The 21526-nt window shown below is 36.6% G+C and overlaps 1 protein-coding gene across 3 annotated transcripts in view; it reads left to right on the plus strand.

Moving 5' to 3' along the window:
• The window catches only part of TRAPPC8 (trafficking protein particle complex subunit 8), a 59545-nt gene extending 40729 nt beyond the window's left edge, over positions 1-18816 (plus strand). For 2 of the 3 annotated variants that reach the window (XM_075141923.1, XM_075141924.1), the window contains 8 exons: positions 1271-1367; positions 2274-2342; positions 2458-2498; positions 4223-4408; positions 4984-5085; positions 13888-14033; positions 15607-15696; positions 17769-18816. In XM_075141923.1, coding sequence (XP_074998024.1) covers positions 1271-1367; positions 2274-2342; positions 2458-2498; positions 4223-4408; positions 4984-5085; positions 13888-14033; positions 15607-15696; positions 17769-18003 — 966 coding nt within the window. In that variant the 3' untranslated portion in view covers positions 18004-18816. Of the gene's footprint in view, positions 1-1270; positions 1368-2273; positions 2343-2457; positions 2499-4222; positions 4409-4983; positions 5086-12406; positions 12455-13887; positions 14034-15606; positions 15697-17768 lie in introns of all 3 variants that reach the window. The other variant, XM_075141922.1, reaches the window with a different exon arrangement.
• Positions 18817-21526: the final 2710 nt, after the last annotated feature.

Raw genomic sequence — 21526 nt, forward strand, 5'->3', positions numbered from 1 at the left:
CTTCGCAGATGTGTAAGTGTCACCAGTAGAACCAAGACTTAAATAAAAGGTCTTTTTACAACTACTTTGCAAACACTAAGTAAGCCTTGCATATTTAATCATTCCAGTTACTGTTGGAAAGAGAGTACTAACATTAAGTTATATCTCAACTCTCTGGAAGTCTGCTATAACTATCTCTATCCTAAGCAAATTCCAGTACTGTAGTTCAGAGTCTTTTTTTCTTTTAGGAAAATTTATTCCAAATTCATGAATGTTCTTGATGATCACAACTTTTAAGATAGTTCTGAATGAGACAACCTGTGCACCCTGCAATCTTCCAGTGAAAACACTGGTAGAATTAGTGGTAATGTGAAGTCAAAATTTAAGCTCCAACTTGAAGGAAGCTTCTGTGTTTACATTTATTACCAAACTCTAAAAGACATTTTTGCAAATATAATCCAAATACAGATATGTCTGTTGTGATCTATTGACTTAGCAAAGCAGATAAAAATATTTCAATTTTTCATACTATGCTAATTTAAATTTACTCATTTTTTTGGTAAAGCTGCTCCCACTTTTTCAACCACAAAGCAAGGTAATTAAATCCTCTGTTTATAGAATTCCTAGACACTTAGCTGGTAGTGGAATCACTGAGCTGATTTGTCATTTTGTTTTAAAGGTGTGTACACTCTTTTTTTTCTTCAGCTACTAAAGTGAATATTGTCCGCTCCTTCTTTGAGGAGGAAGGAATGTTTTATAAAGCACTTAACAAGTTAACAGATAACATTGTGCAAGACTTAATTTTCCACTACCACCTCACTCTTTCCAAGAAAGGAAACCAACCCCAAAAGCTACTTTTCATTGTTATATATTTAAAAAAAAAGTTATTGAATTTCTGACCCTTATGACCTAGCAATGTTCCTAAAGTAATCTTAGAAACTAAGTGGCCTTGCAGACAGTGTTCTGCATTGGAGTTAAAAGCCTAGGTTTTATTATAGTTGTCTTAATCTAAAATAGTAGCTTGCAGGTGTTACTCTGGGGATTTTTGTTTCCTCTTTGTGTGGCTTTGTTTACTGGAATTGGAGGTTGCTGTGAGCTGGGACTGTTGTTTTACATTACAGTGGGTCTTAATCCTCTTCTTGTCTCTCCTTAGTACTGTATTGTGGATGGTGTGAATAACGAGTTAAATTAAGATTCTAACAGTGCCACCTTGCAATGAACATTTACTATGCGATGTAGAACATCATAATTGTGATTGGTCTTACTGACATAATTTTTGTTTCTTCCTTAGAGTGAGACTGGTGTTAAAGAATTTCATATAGTGCAAGTTTCAAGTAATAGCAAGCACTGGAAGCTTCAAAAATCTGTTAACATCTCTGAAGACAAAGGTGTGTATCTTTATCACCAAAAGGATGGCAAGTCTAGCTTCTGCCTGACAAAACCAGTTAAAAGAATCTTACAAGGAGCTGTATTTGGCTTTCAGAATAATTAGTTTCTAAAAACTTTGTCCCTTTCAAACATACTACAGCCCTTCTTTTGTTAGTTTCAAGAAAAGTATATTGACAGCTAACTTAATGAAGTCTTAAATTTTAAAAATGTGCTTAACTTACAGATAAATTATTTCTGCAATGTAGAAAAATCCATGTCTGGTTTGGCTCAGCTCATAACTTGCCTTACAAGAAATATGTTTCAGTGTTCCTTTACTTTTAGTTGTTTATATCAGTGTTAAATTAACTGATCAACAGAATATTTGACAAGTGCTCTCTTCAGTTATTAGAAATATACCAGAATTGCTAGTGCTGTATCCTGCCATAGTTAATACAAGCTGCTAATTTTTGAAAAGGCTAACTATGCCAGGCAAAAAAAAATGTTCTGTTATTGTATCTAACAAATGGTATCTTTACTTGTATGCTGACATTTTATGTACTTAAAAGTTAGTCTAGACATGTATTCCTTTTGTATTAATATTGAGAGTGAACCAGTCAGATAAACTGAATCTTTCGTCTTCTGTTCCTTCCTTCTTTCTCTGTATCTCCTTTATGTATTATGGCTCACTTCCTGCACTAGAACTAGATGGAAGGGGTCAGCAGAAGATGCATCTTCTTTACTACCATGCAGTCACAGAAAATTAATCTTCTTTACTATCATGAGGTTGCTCTGCTTGATTAGTTATGCTTCTTGAGTATCATCAGTGTGTCTTTTATTTGTGAAGTTTAAAGGCTGACTTTTGCCTAATGAGGAGGGACTCTGATTATGTTAAGGGGGGAAAAAATCTTGCAACCTTTTTCTTCCAGATACTAAACTTGCTAGCAGAGAGAGAGCGAAGTTATGCTTTAAAGCAGTAAGATGCAAAAACTCAGAAGGTAAGTTCTCTCCTGAATGTGGTAACTTCTTGAAGAAAATACTATTTGGATGCTGTATGCTGAAGTTGTGACTTCTCATGATACTGAAACTACGCCTTTTCTTTTTATCCCTTAGAAAATCACACATTTGCAGACATCGTCTTTGGAAATGAACAGGTAGGTGAATTGGTGCAACTGCATATTTTGTCTCGTGCAAGGTATCCCTGTCATGTGCAAGCATCCCAGTGAAAGCCTTTTTTAAAATACAAAAATGGGAACAGTACTTTCATAGTTCGGAAGTTGAATTTTGCACGTGAAAAACTATTGGTCTTCTAGGTCAGCTCTGTCTTTTACAAAGAGAAGCTAAGGTAGCATAGGCTAGTGGATGGTCTGGAATTTTAAGTTTCTAGCTCCATAGCTGAACTACTTTGGGAGTGCATTGCGATGCTAACTTTTTTGCTAACGTTTTTCCTTCCTTTCCAACTCTCGAGAGCAGTTCTTTTGAATATTTCCCAGTCTTCTAGTTTTCTAGTAGAGATCTGTGGATGTCAGATTCTTGTTCTATTGTTTTTTTCTTAATATTTTTACTAAGATAAGTTAAAAATTCTAATTACAGCTTATTCTAAAAATAATCTGGAAACCTCTAATGAGTGTAAGTACCAGAATTTCAAAACTACTCATGTAGGTTGCAGTCAGTTCAGGGAGTCTGTTTCTTTGGTTTTTCTTAAAGTTTAAGATTCTAGACTACAACGCGCTTTTAATCTTTTTAAGCATAAGGTATTGTCTGAAGAATCCTTTTAGCAAATGATCTTGGTACAGCGAATGCTTTTTTAAAACCTGAGGAAAGTAGGCCACTTGCATCAAATCAGAAATGTACATTAGCATAGTGAATTTAGTTAGCTGGATGTCAGATTGCTTATTTTATGCTGAGTGTACATTTTCCATATATGTATCCAACTTTTAAAAGCCAAAGGAAACCTACTCACTGCCACTTCATTTTATAGGCATATACATTGAAGTTAGGACTAAAAATCTGAGGTAGATGATCCCTCTTTGCATTTTTAAAGTTGGATGAGCTGCACAAACTTCAGCTTTCTTGTAAGAAAATGTTCTCTAATGGGGGGGTGGGGAGGGGGCCCTGCCTTCTAGACAGTTACTCCAAAAGCAGATTGTCTTCCTGGGTATAAGTATTCTGCTAATGCAACAATTAGCAGCTCTGCAACAGCATATTCTGGAAAGCCTAACATTTTTGAAAGGGAGGGATTAGGAAGCTAAAGTTTCTTACTTATTCTGCTGTCTCCAAGTACCATTGCTGTTGGTCTTAAAACCACTGCTTTCTTATCAAGCTTTTAGTGTTGGAAAAGCTCAGCACGAATGATGACAAACTTGACAAACAGCACAGTACTTCTGGCTGTGCCACTTACACGTGGGGAATATGCTGTGCAGTCGATTATCTTTGCTATTGCTAGCAAAATGTATGTTCCTAGCTTTGATAAATAATTCTAGCTAATCTGAGGGAAATATTGATATGCAATAATGACTTGCATGTGAGTTAGTCTGTGAGTTAGTTGGACACTTCAGCTCTCTCCACTACACTTGATATATCACAGTAGGCTGTCTGGTGGTAATAATCAAAGCCCTTATTTCCAAGTTTGGTATTTGCAGTTTTAGGCCAATAATCTATAGCCCTGTTTCCCTATGTTACCTTAGACAGCTCATTAGGTAGGGCTGATCTCTAACAGGGCAGGCATGGAAACCGAGACGTGTGGCATCCTGTAGGTTTGCAAAGGGAAGCAAAGCAAGATAATGGAACTGAAATGCTACAATGATGAGCTCTGTTAGAGTAACTTGTGTCAGCTTGCATCCTGTTCTGAGAGCACTCTTTCTTTTTGTTCTTGCAGATAATAAGTTCAGCCAGTCCTTGTGCAGACTTTTTTTTTCAAAGCTTATCATCTGAATTTAAAAGATTGCATGTGCAATCTCATACTCATGCATCTCAAAGGGCTGTGAAACAATCATTTGATGAGACAGTCAGATTGATACAAAGATGCAGTGAAGTTGATTTGAACATTGTTGTACTGTGGAAGGTATGTATGGTTGTGGCCTCTGTGGTAATTTGGCCATGAAATATGACTGTTAGAAAATAATATGGCATTCTGAACTTTCAAGCATACTCATATAAAATTTAGGGATGAAATTTTTTTCTGAAACAGGCAAATAAAATAAAATGGTGTCAAGAAGCAGAGAGTCCTAACAGCTGTTACTGTAATAAGTATGCTTAAGTGGTTTTACATTACTCTGGATGCACCCAGTTCTTATAAGTTCTCTTCTTAAAAGAGAATATTCTGAAATCTTAAACCAAGAGATCTGTTAATGCTTGCTTTTATCATAGGACTGTAGGAGTGACCCAGTCTGCTTTGAAGAGGAGGATCTCATTTACCAGAAAGCAAATATTAAGTAGTGGAAACTGGCAGTCTAAACTTCAGCAGTTGTCTATGCTTGCAAAATTAAAAGCATACACATAAAATATATCTCATGCTAGCCTTTAGATTTTGAACAGTACAACATCTTCCACTTAAATTAGGGGGGAAGTCAGTAGTTCTGTATTACGAAGCTTATGATCGTTTCTGGTCTGCTAATGTCTTTGTATTATATTCTGTAGGCATATGTTGTGGAAGACAACAAACAGCTTATTTTGGAGGGCCAGCATCATGTTGCCCTTAATACAGTTGGGAAGGAGGCTTTTTCATTTCCTCAGAAGCAGGTAATCTAGTGTGAAGTTTTCCTTTACAATTGCTTCTTTCCCAAAATGTGGGACTTGATGTGTTTTCTTGTAAATAAGCAGAATCACTTTGGGTGCTTTTGTAGAATTTAACATGAGATATGTGTTATTGCTAAATAATTCAGACTGACTTCGATTAGTCATCTATATTGAAATCGCTAGGCTCAGTTTAAAGATGAGAAAAGCAATATACAAGTAAGTATACTGCTATGCAGTTGTTGGAGTAAACTGTTCTGTGGTATTTCAGGGTAGAACTAGGAGCTTATTAATGGAACTAAGTCAAAGTTAATGATTATTTCATAATAAAGTTAATAATAATTCCACCACTTTACTATTATTTTGAGTGTTATAAAATCAATTTGCACAACTTTTAAGTGAAGACTTTTAGTGTAAAATGTTAAAACAGCGGAAACACTGGAGCAGTTAAAAAGACATTGAAAACTCAATTGGAATTGATAAATTAATAGCATATTACTTCACTTTGAAGTTTTATAGCTTGTTTGATTGTTCAAAGAAAATAGCATTTGTAAAAAACTGATGGATGTCTCCTGGTACATGAATCAGTAACAACTATGGAAGCTATAGATAAGTTTCTGTAAAAACATCTATGCTAGATGCAATTTATGTGTGTGAAGAAGACTAATGTGCAAAATAAAAAAAGAAACAAGTCTTGTACTTGTTTAGTCTTCTGCTGAGCAGTACATTGCTGTTCCTTCTTGCTTTGGTGCCATTCTCATTCTGTTTTTACCAATGTTGCAAACATCATATATAGCTTTTAGTGAGCTCTTACTCAAAGTTGCAGCAAGTAGTACTAGACATTAATTTTGTCAAGAAAACAATATAAGACAAATGTGTGTTTCTATACATATCATGCTATAGCATAAGTAGTGAATTACTTTGAAGCTGTGTACTTGACTTTGGTTCATAAGCCTCTAAGTATTTTTACATCATTAAGATGATATTTCCATTTAGTTCTTTGTGCTATGAAATAGATGGGAATAGATTGAAAGGGGCATTTAGTTTGAGCTAAACTGGGTAGTGTTCATTGGTACTGAAAAATAGGAAAATTTAACTTCTAACCTCTGAAGATGATTTTTTCCACTTACCACCCCACCTCCTGCCCCTCCCCCAAAAAACCCTTTGCACATGTGGGCTCAAGCTATGCTGAGCAATACTAGGCTGTATTAGTCTAATGACAACTGCCCACTCTGGTATTATCTTTCCTGTCTTAAGTAGATCACACTGTAGACATCTAAAGTTAAGAGAGAAAACACTGTGGACTTCTGATTTCATTGAGGTCTGGTCTAGCAAATGGGTGGGAAGAGAAGAAGTAGAAATGAATGACATCTACATCCTAAAATAAACAAATGACTGAACATGCTAGGGATAGAAATTTACGTTTCTTGTTGACTGCACTGGAACTTTAGTTGTCTGTGTCAAATTCAGTTTCAAACTAAAAAAAATGAATCCTGCCACCAGCAACAAGGAGGATCCAGATGTACCCTCAATTTGTTTTGAGGAATACATGCTACTATATTAGCATTCTCTGTCTATAATCTGTTTCTCATCAATTATTACTATTACAACTACATTCAAATAGATGCTACATTTATTATTGTGTTCACTTTCTTCAACATGAGGAATATACTTCTTTGAAGCATTCTGTACCTTGGTTGGAAGCAAAAATGGATCTGTGTTGTGATGCAGTTGAAATCTGGCATAAGAGTAATGGTGGTTGTTTTTAATAAATGTGTAAATTCTATATTCTCATGGTAACCAAAGCCCAGATTTAACTTGGATTTTGAGAGCCTGTAATCTCAGTACTGCTAAGGATTGAGAAATTTCATATGCTCATGTACTACTATTTTTTTTTTAATTGGTACTTTATACTATGAGGAGAGTAGATATACCTCACCTCCCATCTCAGAGGAGTTTAACAAATTAAGTGATTTGAGACTTTGCAGCAGTTTACATCGTTCGCTCCACATTTAAGAATTAAAAGAATCCGCAAAATAGGATTAAATGAGGCTAGGTAGAGAAAATAATATACTTAATCTATTAATGATTGCATATTGTCTTTGAATTATCTTGCTCTTGCATTGAAGTTACACAAGCAGTGAAAAGCTGGGGACGGGGGGGAAATCCCAAACCCAAACATTACTTATAACTTAACATTTTCAGTACATATTAAATGTAACATTCAAATAGCTTGTCTTGTAAATCCGTATTTATTCTCTAAGTCATAAACAGGGTTGGAAACTCTAGGCTGTTCCTGAATGTCTTGTGCTGACAGTATAGCAGTTGGTTGTTTTCTGTGGTCTAGACAGCAGAGGGAGATGGAGTTGCGTGCTTTTTACCAATGCATGTTGGTTACCAGTTCTTAAATGATAAAGGGCTGCTCAGATCTGAAAAAATAAATTTATTTGCAGATTCTGAACAGGGTGTCACCTAGGATGCAAGAATCTGCTCCCTGCATTTCTTGCTGTGTTCTATTTGTTGCTGCTCTTCAATGACTTTCTTCTTGACTTGAACTGCTTCTTCATGCTGTTGCATCCAGCAAAGGAATTTTTGTGTCTGTCTTGCAATACAGCCATCCCCAACCAGGAATAGTCTCATAATAGACATGGAGAAAACATAAACAAGATTTCTGTCTGCAGCCCCTTTATTTTTTTAGCCCACTGAGAAATGACTCAAGTCTTAGCTGAATTCATCAAATAACTATGTTGAATAAATCAAGATAGCTTGCTTTATATTTTGGTTAAATTCTGTGTACTGGTTGGCTTCTGCTGCTTTGTCAATTATGGTATATCTCAGACTAATTCTTTGCCAGCTTTTAAGGATTTAGTTTGGATTTATAGAAGCTTCTAGAACTGTTCAGGGAAACAAAGCTGCAGTAAAGCACTGGAGTAGAAGAACAGTAGATCTGTATTCATTGGTGCTGTTTTGTTTCTCAAGTTCTTCCAGCAGTTGCTGGTAGATTGGTAGTTGGGTGCACTGATATAAAGTCATCTTTATCGTATGTCCAAGCTAAGGTGTTAGACTGCTGACTGAGATGCAAGGACAGGTGGTGACTTCTGCTTGGTTCATTGTGGAACACGCAATGCATACAACAGGGATGTGGAACAGGCAGCAGGATGTGATTATTCCTGTATCGCAGTAGTATAACTTGCCATAGCATTTGTTAAAATCAAGATAAAACCTCTGGTTTCTATAAAACACAAGATAGTGGGGCTTGGGGAAGGCTTAAAATCTTTTTCTAGGTAAAATTTCTGTATGTATCCACATAAAAAGAAAGAAAATAACAGTAAAATTCTGTACAAAATTTAGTTGGATGATCGAATGCCTGTGTTTCCTTTTCTTCCCATGTCTGTTCAAAATAGAATTATGAATTCTAAACTTTTTTCATTCTAACTAGGACAATGATATCTATGTGTTTGAAGCTGACTGTTTTTCTGTCATTGGATACAGATTTTTTTTGTTGTTGTTTACACTACAAGGTTTTTTATTTGTTTAACTAAATATCACTGCTTTTGAGCATAGGTTACTGGACACAGTAGACTTATCAGGTGATGTGATAAACTACTTACATCTTTATGTTCTAGAAGTTTGGAATCATAGCACATAGTATGCTGAAGGAACACTTAAAGAATATTGACTCTATTAAAGCATTTCTTTGTTTCATATAGAAAGTTCTCTGAATGATACGGAAAACATTTATCTTCCTATCCTTTCTCACTTTTATTTTTGAAGAAATGGCCTTTTGCTAAAGGTAGAGAAAAAATGTTAAATATAGTTTATTTACTTGAATCAGAAACACAAAAGCTGCCACAAAGTGATACATTATAGTCACTAGCAACAATATGTGAAGAATAGATCACATAAGGTGTTAGTAAAATGAATAGGTCTGAACAGATGTGTTAGCAGTAGTAGTTTGAGTCCAACTAGTAAAAGCCTCACTAAGAAAAATAAGCTGGGTATTTGTAACTAATGGCTGTTCTTTTTTTGGCAGTGATACTATGATACTGCTATGGGTTCTGTTTCTCTTCTGAAAGTGCTTTCAGGAATCAGGTCGTTTTAACTGAAGGTCAACTTATGATTGCATCTGAAATACAACTATTCTGTCTCTTGTTCTTGACCTCTCTACCTTAACTTAGTAAAAGAACAAAAACTTCAAATACTTTAAACATCCATTCATAGTTAGGGCTGTTGATCAATATTATTTCTTATTGCTCTCTCCCATATTTTTCTAATCTGGTGAATTCAATCCAAAAGATTCCAAAGGAAGAGCACAGTGAAATATGGTGGGGTAAAAGTAGTACCGTGGGTCCGGGGCATTTGCCACGCTTCTGATTGGCAAAGACGTCACACTGATGGAAGGTGAGAAGCAGTCTAGTAGAGGCTTGTCACTTGGGCATGCTGGCATGCTGGGAATAGTGCATCCGTACTTCTGAAACACATTAGCATGTGTGTGTAAACTTAGTTTTGACTGAAGTCTAGATGAGATAGTGTCTATGAGTGTGTTTTAGATCAGGTGTACTTTTTTTAAGATACTGTCTTCATTTACAGACTTCTGTTTTCATTGTGAAGTGGTCTTGTAATGCACAAAGTGGATACCTTCCAGGCAGAATTAATCCAGATGTGCTCCAGGACTGCACATGATGTGCTTCTGGGCTGCTCATTCAGTCCTGTGGATTAGACCAGTGCTAGCCCGAAGTAAAATCCATAAAATGCGTACAGCATGGATGCAGGCTTTTTGGCAGTGTTTCATTTCAGAGGTGATAATTTTTAGTAACACTGCTTCTTACTATAGATGCAACTTAGTGAGGCAGCAACAGTTTGGTTGGAAGTAGGAATTTTTGAAAGGTAGGAGAAGGTAGGGTTTAAAAACTTTATTTTTTTCTAACAGTGAATTACTGGAAGTGACATCTAGTGCTAGTTCAGAAATTTTTTTTCTGCAGAATATGTGAGAAGGGATGCTTGAATCAAACACAAATTGTTGGAATGGATTTAAGGCTTTTTTAAAGAAGATTGGTGGAGGGAAAGCAGAATTCTTAAGGGTAAATGTGAAGAACTGAAGTGTTTTTCACTCTATTGTATCAATTAATGTACCAGTTACTGTACCAATTTGGGAGGACTGGCTTATGTTATTGTCATGAATGAAATATTCCAAATAGCTGAAAAACTTTATCTGCTGCTTTACCCATTGATGGACTGCAGAGCTGATGATAATATTTGTGTTTTCAAATGCATTTTTACTGTCTTAGTAAAATGCTGTTCCTGGAGTCGTCATTTCTATAGTTAGGAGCTAGAATGAATATAGATGAGTTACATGGTGAAGGAAACCAACTTAAAACTGAGGTTTTAAAATGGGAGTTCTCTGATCTAAAACAGGAAAGGGAGAAAGACACATCACTTACAATCTTGCTTTGTCTTACTCTTACTCTGTTGCTTTCATATATTCTGCATTTACTTACTCTTAGTATTGTTCAAGAGTTTCCTGTTTAGTTTTCTTCTGTGCTGTGCATATTGTCGCCCAACATATTGAGCATGTTAATAATCCTTTTGGCTATGTGTAACTTGTGATTTATGGGGCAAATATGCTGAATTTCCATACAACTTGGAAATGAAGTTGTGGTGTCTTAACTTTTTCTGGTGTTTTAAGAGCACATTGATCCAGTTGCTGAGAAGATTATTTTTGAAATGGAAAACTTTAAGTTGTCTAATATTACGTAGAAAAATCCTTTAAAATGGCTACATATGAAGATGCCATCACTTCCATCCATCTGATGGAAAGGAAGAACTTTTCAGTTTGAAAGTGCATTCTAAGAGATTAAGGAATGTATTATGGGCAGACCTGTCTATTACATCTATCAGATAATGCAAAAGATGGTTTAAATGGTGTAAATTTTGGCTTTTCCAACTTTTAGCTTAGTATAGCTGCAGGCAATACCTAAAACCAGTGTGAATGACTAATATGCAATTTCAGAAGTGTAAGTAGGCCTAATATATAACTTTGTTTCAAAGTAGCAAAACATCAAATGTTAAAGGTCCTGGCTCTTTTCTAACTTCTGAATAGGTGAAGACGTTGAGATTATTCTACTTGGAACAGCAAGCTTGTGTCTAGTTTTCAGTATATTTGTTTGAAGCTGGCCTTTGTAGATGGCTTTGGGCAGCAAAAAGCTTTCTAAAAATAGAAACAACTTTCCTACCATCAATTGCACAGTTTATAGCTCTTGGCAGGTAACTGTGGGAGCAGTGTGGTTCTGGTGCTACTGCCTGTTGCGTGTTTCTAGTCAAAAACCAAAAAGCATAAAAATGCAGCTATAACATTTAAAACAATAACAAAAAACGCTCCCTCCCCCTGCCCGTACAGTTCTTCCACACTCTTCTTATGAAGTCTCTTCCAGTCAGGCTTATCTGTACCTCTGCCAGTATCTATGGATGAAACCTTCAAATTCCACCTTAATCATTTTTTAAAGGGAGTATCTTAACCATTGTTGTGGCCTTCTTGTAAGCAATATATGGTGCTGTCTACTGGAGCCCGTGGCACTTCTGGAGGCTTTGCAAGGAACCATAATGGGTCAACAAGCAGACTTTAGGTGTCAGAACTTCTGGTTTTGCCTTTAAAAAGGCAATACACCATTTGGGCTTGTATTGCAGGAGTTCAGCAACAAAATACCACCTGTTTAATTCTTAGTTTTGTTTTACTTTGTTTCTAAGTGTAAATAACGAAAAGTCTTGAGGCTGTTATCTGCTTGGTGCATATTCTTGAAGGGAAGGGTACAGGTGCCCAAGTAGGTATGGGCATCTTTTTTTGTAGCCTTGATCCGGTTTCCCAAGCTCCAGAGTAGGGCAGGAGTTTAATGCATCCTTAAACATAGCATTTCTCATTAGCTGTCTCTAGGTAGCTCCCTGATCTGTATGCATATCTTGGTTACCATTCGGATGTGCTTAATTCTCTGCTGAAGCATTAGGTAAGAGAATCATGTACTAAATGTCATGTCTTAGCCTTTGTTCTAGGTACACAATTACAAAAAAACCTAGACTTTGAGCAGCTGAACTTGGAGACACAGACATCTTTTCTGAATCTGACACCCAGAGGCTGGCTGGAATTAAGGTTTAGCTCTGTGATGGTAAATGGTTAATCTTACTGCTTTCCAGTCCTTCAATAGAGGTCTAATATTAGAACTAAAGGTTTGAAATATTAACGGCACTCTGCACTTTCACCAGTAAATGTTCCTGCTACATTTCATGATGTTCTTGTCTGTTTGTAGAGATAAACCTTCGTATTTGTCTTTTGTAGGGTTTTAAAAAAATACTCGGGAATTCTGATTGGGAGGACTTGGAACAGGTAATTGACTCTAGGGCAAACTACAGTGTGTAGGATATTGATATGTGGTTGAAGAGGGCATTGGGTAATTGGTTGGACTGTAATTTGAGGGGAAAGATCAATTTAAACGAAACCCTATAATCTCATCTCTGGAGGCCAGTGTGTTTCATGCTGTCAATTTTCATCAAGTTAGATACCTGTAGGGTAGGGTGGAAATTCCAAATTAATTCATCGCTTAAAATGTATTTCATTGTTACTGTGAAATATCTTTTTTTCTTCTCAAATTACTTTTAAAAAACCCTACTCTTCCTTTCAAGAGAAAAGAATTGCAAGCCTGATAAAACATTTAATGTCTTCCTGGTATTGCCAGCACAGGCAAACAGTGGCTGAAATGTTCATACATATAGCAGAATGCCCAGTGTCTGTTATTTTGAGACAGGTTTTGTTGCCTATAGTATTTCTTTTCAACTTAAAAGGTGCAGTCCATCACCCTTAAACAAAAAGTATTACTTTGTTACACTGTCCTGACTTATTGGTGGCTTTTTTAAATCTTCTTTCACTTGCTTTTAGTAGTTAGTCACACTTATTGCTGCAAATTCTTTTTTTTTTTCTTCTAAGGGTGGACTTTTTGCAGAATAGATTTATAAGGGAATAATGAAAGGCAGCCCCTTCTCGAATAAATCCTGTTTGCAAAACAGATTAGATGATGTTGGGCAGAGTGACAGTGGTGCTGTAATGCTGGACCAAATGCAGCCTGATGGCCTCATTTGGTGTTGCCTCTTTCTGTATCATCTGATTTATTCTGCTTCAGAGATTGATTCTGCCCACAGGGTTAGGATGAATCCCAAGTAGTGTGTCAGTGCTTGACTTGGGCTTTTAGCTGGGGGCAAAGGTAACTTTCATATCTGCAAGAGCTTGCTATACAATTTTTAAGATACTCTGCATTAGTAAATCCTTCTGTCATTGTTAGCATGTTCCTATAAACTTCTGTTTGCTTTACTTTGGATCTGTTTTGGGAAGCTTGGCTATTGGCTTTCCTGTTGTGAACTTCCCAGGGCAGGTGATGAATTTTTTTTTTTTTAAGGTACAGCTGCTGAATAGGGAACTGTGCAAATACTGTCCCTTTTTCTTAGAAACAAAACAAAACCAAACACTAAAAAACCACTGCAACAATAGCATGCTTTTGTGAAACTTGCACAGGTAGTGTTTTCACAAGCAGCTGTGAAATCTGTCTCAAAAGACGGTAACTGCTAAATCATATCAGTTCCTCCTCTACCATGCTTAAATACAAAACACATCGGATAAAACTGTAAGCTTTATGATGGTGTAGACTTATTTCCCTGGAGTTACTGTTCATAATGGAAAATTGTAGCTTCTGTGACTGAATTTCTTGTGTTGTGTTGCACAGTACCTTATGTCAATATTTTAAATGTCATTCTGAATTTGTGTTTCAGGAATTACCAGAAATGGTTCTCTTAAAGTTTTTTCGAGCAGAAAACACACCAGTACCTGCAAGACCTACACCGGAGCAGCTTTCTAATCTTATCAAGACAAGTCTTCATTATCCAGAGTCTTTCAATCATTCTTTTCATCAAAAAAGGTTCGTGCAATGTTTTCTTTAGAAACTTTTGAAATATTGTTTATTTGACATAAATCCTGTTGAGAGATGCTATGTAGGTTATGATACAGAAGATAAGTCTAGTATGCAAGGTGAAATCTTGCTCAATTCTTAAACTCACTGCTTCAGAATTGTGTAGGTAAAACAAAAGTTTCATGTAGAGAACCAGGCTGTAATACCACAGCTTACAGTTTTAATGTTAACTAGTAATGTTATCAAACTTCCTGAAAGAAAAATAAATACTCTGCTGCCTTTGTTTATTTTTGGTGTCAGAGTGAACAGTGTGACTACTTGGAGGAGTTAGACAGAAAGTAAGTGGTACTTTTTAAGTCAAAAGAACTGCTATGTCTACAGCATCTGACTTGCCAAGATTAGCTGCACGTGGTTCTGATTTATGTCAGAAGGAAAGGTGGTAACAGTCTAGATCACTGGGGCTTGTCTCCTGGAAGAATATCAGAATTAACCTCTGTCAAAAAGCAGACTGCTAGAGTGAATTAGTTGGAGCCTGTAAAATCCATGAGTCTTTCAAAATTAAGATGATCTGAACAAAGTCCTCTGGATTCATTTTCAGGTATGAAATTAATTGTACTTGAAACATAGATACCTATTTAGGTTTGAGTTGTTTTATCTGAGAACTCTACTGTTATACTTTTTTCTAAAATTTCAGTTAATATAAGAAAGTTGCAAAAGAAAGGGATTTCTTTCTTTATAAAGCATAACATTTAAATGTTCTATAAGGTAGCGTATTTTAATGACAGTTACAAAGCATGCATTATTCCAGTAACAAGTTCATATCTTATTCGTTATAGTTGCTAATTGTTCTTTTCTTGTTAGTTAAGTTTAGGATGTTTAAACTGTTAAGCAATGGCAAGGAATTCCAGTGACACAAATCACTTGTTGCATACATAGAGCTGTTTCAGCTGCAGTAGTTTGTGTACCCGCCTGTGAATAATATCTTGGGGTCTTTCTTGCTGCAGCATTATTTATAAAAACGATCATACTAATTGTGAACAAGCAGAATATCAATTAACTGTATTAGTTTTATTCAGGGTAAAGGCTTAAATTAACACCAAATATATGTGCTGTCTGTTCCATTTGGGTACTGTTCTGGCTAAAACTTTAGGCCAGATGCCAGCAATTCCTCTACAGGAGACAGTGTGGAAGAAAAGTATCTAGACAAAACGTGCTGAACAGTAGTTCAGAGGGTAGCATAGTGGACCATGTTATCCCATTCTGAAATTCCTCTTGTCATAACAGTAGATTTCCTGTAAACTAAGGTATTGTTTATGCTTTTACTAGTCTTTTCTTGGCTGGACAAAGGAAGGTGGTAACTTCGTTTGGCTCAGTTGAGCCAATGCCGTTTGCCTCAATAGCTTTTATTATTGGAAACTCTAGTCAATGTAAGTGATTATATTGCTATGTACGCTGTCTGACTGTTGCATAATAGACAACTAAATATTATTTTTATATTACTTGAAATTTATTTTAACTATTAAAGAGTATAATCAAGAATATCCAGAGTAAGACTTTTTTCCTTTACTCCTTCTCTTCACAGCCTCTGTCTGGTACCTGTCACTCTCCTACTTTCCAATTGTTCCCAAGCTGTTGTAGATGTAATGATTGATTTGCGGCATAAAACAACAAGGTAATAGTGAATGTTAATAAAACAATATTTTCTGGGAATGCTTCCTGGTTTGGGGGGAGTCTTGTAATGTTTTAACTGTATTGAATATCTAGAATAGGATTTTTTTCAACAGTGGCTTCTTTGAAAGAATGGAAGGCGATAGAGGCTTCATACAGTCAAATAGGAGTCTTCAGTCAGTGCTTAATTTTACTTTGCTTCTGACTATTGCTAAGACAGGACCTTGAATTGTGACTCTCGAATAGTTAAACTCTTCAGATCTTTTCTAGGAAAGTGGAAATGCTTTTGAACTAGTGAAATACAAGCTTTGGCAACCTGACTTTATTAAACATATGTTGTTGGGTTTTCATTTTTAAGATGCCAAGTAATTTGTAGAAAACAACTTTTGGATTTTAAACAAGTACTTCCTCCTGCAGTTTGGCTTAGTGTAAAATGTCATAGAACCTTAGGTATTTTTAAGTCTTCCCCAGGTTTATCAGCTGATTCTTATGATTGGCTTTTTGCTTAGAACTGTACTATTATGTGCAAAAATATTAGCACTGAGGAAACATTTTGTGAATTGTTTTTAAAAGTTTTACTAAGGATTCTGCGGGAGAGAGAATGCAGTACCATGATATACCATTGTTAATTCCTCCACTTCTGTTAAAACAAGGCAATTTAACTCATAATTGGGGTGACACCACCTCTCCCCTGCCCCGCCAGTAGACATAATGCTACTTGGTCTGCTTACCACAAAATAGACTTTGTGGGATCCCTGATGGGGATCTTGGCAGAGGGGGAAGGCAGATCCTGAAGGACATTGAGGTAGGCTTAGTCATGAGGAACATTTGCTTCTTCCTGACAGCCTGTCCAGGCAGGTAAGGAATTAAAAGCCCAGGGCCTAATACACAGCTTCAGAAATAGAGGACAGAAGAGTTAAGTCTGTTTTATTTATCAGTTAAGATTAGGAAGCTATTCACTGATCTGGTGTGTTTTCACAAGATGGTCATGTTTTGTAACAGTGTTGTAAGACTAGTCTTTGAAAGGATAGCGTAGTCATGTGCCTTGTAACTTCCTAAAAACAAGCAAAAAACCAAACACACCTCCCACCCCCAAACCAACATATTAATGCAATGTCTATAAAGCAGTGTATATCCATATTGACCATTTGTGTGACGTGCTAGCTCATGGGACAGGCCCAAGAATGCCTTTTGTAGGAATTCCAAAAACTACGACAATTTGGATCTATGTCTATAGTTATGTGCCTGTTATATAAAAAGCTGGGAATGCACTGGAATTCATCATTATACATATATGTATAATTGATGTTCTGTATGTAGTGTACAGTATATTGGGAACCAAAGAAATGTTTTCAAGATTTGTACTGATTCATCTGAGCCAAGGGGGAGAGTCGTTGTAAAGGAGTGTGTTAAGTATGAGTCAAAAGAACACTAAAAAGTATTTGTCAAGAAGTAAGGACCCAGAGTTAAGTTGATGGGTGGAAATAGAGATCCATAAGGATACCCAAGGGTACCTTAGGCACTCTGTCTCAGAGTGTGTGTATGTTTGTGGGGATGGGTGTCTGTCTGTTTGTGGATGTAGATGTAGTAGGGAAGAGAACATACAGACATGACCACCTTTTCTGAAGCTGCAATTAGTATCTTGATAAAATGTTAAGCACAGTTCTGTCTATCCCTATGATTGTAACTAGCTTTCTCTTGCTAGAAAAACCTTAATCTCTTATAGATAAGGGTGGGGTGTGTGCGTGGGGGAGAACAAAGAAAGCACAATGCATTTGGGGAAGGCAGTGACTTAAGGGAAATTACTGGAGGCATGCAGTCAAAAAGACTCAGCAACTTCCAAGTCATCAAAGATGACTGACTCCAAGGACTGCCAGAATAGTAACTTAAGTTTCCAATTCCTCGCTTTTGAAAAGGAGTTTTCAGAAAGCATAAACAAGCATCTCTTTGTAAGGGGCCAGTGACGGACACATAATGCATTCTGAAATCTTGGGATAACTTGAGGTTGAGGGAATCGTGTAAAGTGGTATGTATGCTTCAAATACAGAGAAATAACTTTGTTACCTTCTTTCTCAGCCCAGAAGCACTAGAAATCCATGGATCTTTTACATGGCTTGGGCAAACACAGTACAAGCTTCAACTTAAAAGCCAGGAGGTCTATAGCTTGCAGCTGAAAGCTTGCTTCGTTCATACGGGTGTCTATAATCTTGGAACCCCCAGAGTATTTGCCAAGCTAGCGGACCAAGTTACTTTGTTTGAAACGAGTCAGCAGAACTCCATGCCTGCACTGATTATTATCAATAATATCTGACCACTTCCTGAAAAAAAAACACACGAAAAGACAAAATAAATGGGATTCTTTTCTTATATTGCTGGTTGACATTTTGCTGCAGTTTTTGGAAATAGCACCTCAAACATCTAACTTGTTAATAAAATTGTGTAGGAAAGAAAATAGCAAAATATTCAGACTACTTGTCAATTTGTTTCTCAATGCAACGCACGTTGGACTGAAAATACATTTATCCTTTTATAATGTATTTCTTCTCTGGTAATTAAGGTATTCATAACACAAAATACTCTTTAACTCCACATCTGAACATATTTGTATGTCCTATGCCCTGTCAAAAATGCAGCTTGACTGCTGTTACAACTCCAGCATGGTGTGTTTAATATTTGTGGCTGTATTAGGATATGGTTCAGGAAGAAACCCTCATTGGCTTTTTCCTGTCTGAAGCCATTAGTCATGATAAATCCCAGCCTTACTGTGAAGTTCAATAAGGTGTCTGAAATCCGTTTCTGTTTCTCGGTTCTTTAGTTTAAAATCTTGTTTTGAGTTTTCATGTTTATGGAAATCGGTGACCTTTCAAGGTTTACATACAAGTCCCACCTAAGGTGTTTAAAAAATAATTTCTTCAAACAGTTTGACTATTTTCTCCTTCATCTCAACACAGAATGCACTATTTCACAACCATGAGATTGTCATTTAAATTGTCACTTGCTTTATTATGTAACTATAACAATTGATCTGTTTTAAAAAAAAACCTACTCAAGATTTTCAAGAAATGTATTATATTTATAACAAATGTACTGTAAATAGAATAAAACATACACCATATTCACTGTATGGACTTGTGGCCTTTTTTCTTCCTTTTCATACAGCCGTAGCAATCTACAGGTGCTGATACTGTGTATGTATATTATATACTGTCTTCATTCTGGCCCTCTTTGACAGTTCCTGTCCTGTTGCCATGTGTAGTGTTGGCGTACATTGAAACTTGTAGTGGCTGCTGTATTTGCCTTTCGAGTTCTTATCCAGTGTTCCCAGGTACAACCCCCAGAATTCAGCTGTCTGGGAAATCTCAATTACTTGCTACATGCTGGGAGCTTTTAATTTGAGTAATAGCTGCTGAACGGAGGGAAGGCTACGTGAAGCAATCCAGTGCAGCAAAACCAGCTAAGAGTTAGGAGTTACGGTTTACGATAGTTAGGGTTAGCTGAGTACAAAGGAAATTGAGCACCTGAAGAAGCCTAAGACTTCTGACAGCCTGCTGTATCTTGTGGCTGAAGGCAATTCCTTCATAGGTCAACATTCACTTATGAAATAGTACATCTGCCTTCCCATGCGTATTTTTCTTTTTAGACAAGGTTTCCAATTTTACTTGTATGCAGTACAACTGTATGACTGTCTCCAGGTCTTAAAACTTCCTGAGAAGTCTTAGAACCTGTTGACAGCACATGACCTTTTGTAGTCATACCTAATGACTGTGGATCATGTTGATTTATCAACAGAATACTTGAGTATTATCTAACAATAAATATATTGCTTCTGGGGGTGAGGTGTTTTTTCCTGCTGTTGGGCAGATTGGAAGACTAATCTTTTTAAATGATTCTTGGCATTGTAGCCTTATGCTGTGTCATCAGTCCTCTTTCTATCTTGGCACTCCTTTAGGGAAAGAGAAGTCATTATTGATGCCATTCAGCTCTCCAGCTATAGGCCACAATGTTCTAAGTCATGGTTGGTGTATCTTTAAGACTTCTTCAAATACTCGAGTGGCACAAGTCACATTATTCTGATAGAGGATGTTTCCACAAGAGTTTTGTGAGATATGGGTCAGAAGTTTAACTGCTTTTTTCAGCCTGTCAGAAGAAACTGGTAAGAAGTGGTATCTCCTGTGATTTGGAGGTTGCATTGCGCAGTACAGAAACTACCGGGCTGTGCTGTCCTGGTGACTGGTGTATTACTTGTCAGTGATCCTAACTTTTGGATTAAGTAAACCAATGCTTGCCACTTCTGTTAGTGCTAATCTAAGTAAAAAAACTGTGGTCAGACACATTACGTAGCTTGGCTTGAAGGAAATACTGTGTTGAGAACGACCCTTCTTCATGTTGCTGAGAATGTTTATAGGGTTATTGTGATCTAATCATGTGGAAAGAAGCTAAAAACTGGAGTAGTGTTTTATTCAGCATGGGTAAAATTAGCAGCCTCTTCAATATGCAATTTTGAGATGCTTTTCTATGTTTGCATATCTAGACATGATTTTTTTCGTATGTATACCAAGTATTCCCAAAGAGTTCTTGAAAATGCAAAGCTTAGCGGGATAGGCTGTCAGCCCTATAAATAAGCCAGACTTCGATTTTGCTGTAGACACAATATCATGTAACTAAAAAAAATCCACCCCAAGCAAACCAAACTTTTGCTGTCTTCCTACTTAAGTGAAATCTTCCCTTTATTCTCTTTACTTATGTGACAATGACAAAAAATACTGAGGTTTTTAACTTGTTATATTCTAAGACCATTTGCTGAAAAGCAGTATCTGTGATTCTTAACTTCTAAAGCTTAACATACTGTTACAGAAGACTGCTGTCATGCTGGGTCCAAGGAATGACTCTGTTTGGTAACCATTAAAATGCTTTATTTCTGAATTGACACTGTTTCCATCATGGTGTGTTGCTAATTATGCACATTATGCTGTGTAAAAAGCATGGAGTTGTTCAAAATAGAGTTTGACACGTAGTCATTGGCGTGTCAGAACAGAAGTCTGCTATGTGTTCGCTTAGGTAAGGAGCGAGCATGGAGATAGAGCTAAGCCTGTTTTCTTCATGAATTCTCACATGGAAAACTGCCATGTGTGGACCCATAGAGATGATGAAAAACAGCTGTATTGAAACAAAAATTATCTGGTCTTGCTATTGAGCAAGTATCTCTGCAAAGGCTGAAACTCTGCTCTTTGCAGAACAATACTCCTCCAGAAGAATCCCATGAACCTGCTGTAAAGCGCAAGAGCATCCTAATGCACCTGCCACAGCCATGTTACAGAGTAGACCAAAATACTGCAGTTTATTTTGAGATAGCTAGAAAGAGCCCTCAAAAACGACTAGATCCAGGGGATCTTTGTTGTTTTCAGGAATCTAATGAATTTTCTTCTTTTACTACTTCCGTAACATAAAGCCATGAAACTTGCCAAGCTGGGGTTTTTGGTGAGAAGTAAAACACCCAGTTTCATTCTTGGCATGGTGGGGAATTTGGGAATAATTTAGTCTTGTATTACATAAAACACAGAAATAATTCCATACATTAGTAGACTTTAAAAAAAAAAAAAATTAGGCTTTTCATTTGGGCTGTGTCACAAACAAATTTGAATTCATCTCCTGAAATGAGGTGAATTCTGCTATTACTTTCATACTTAGGGGCATGCATGACTCCATCCTGTCCTATGGGAATTCAGGTGCTTCTAGACTTCTTTGCCAAAAATTGGTGAAATGATGCATTGGCAAATTACTATTTTTCTGCAATGCAAATCTGGAGTAATAAGGTTTTATAGTGTCTTCAGTAG

Source organism: Calonectris borealis, chromosome 2, assembly GCF_964195595.1.
Source record: "Calonectris borealis chromosome 2, bCalBor7.hap1.2, whole genome shotgun sequence".
Lineage (NCBI taxonomy): Eukaryota > Metazoa > Chordata > Aves > Procellariiformes > Procellariidae > Calonectris > Calonectris borealis.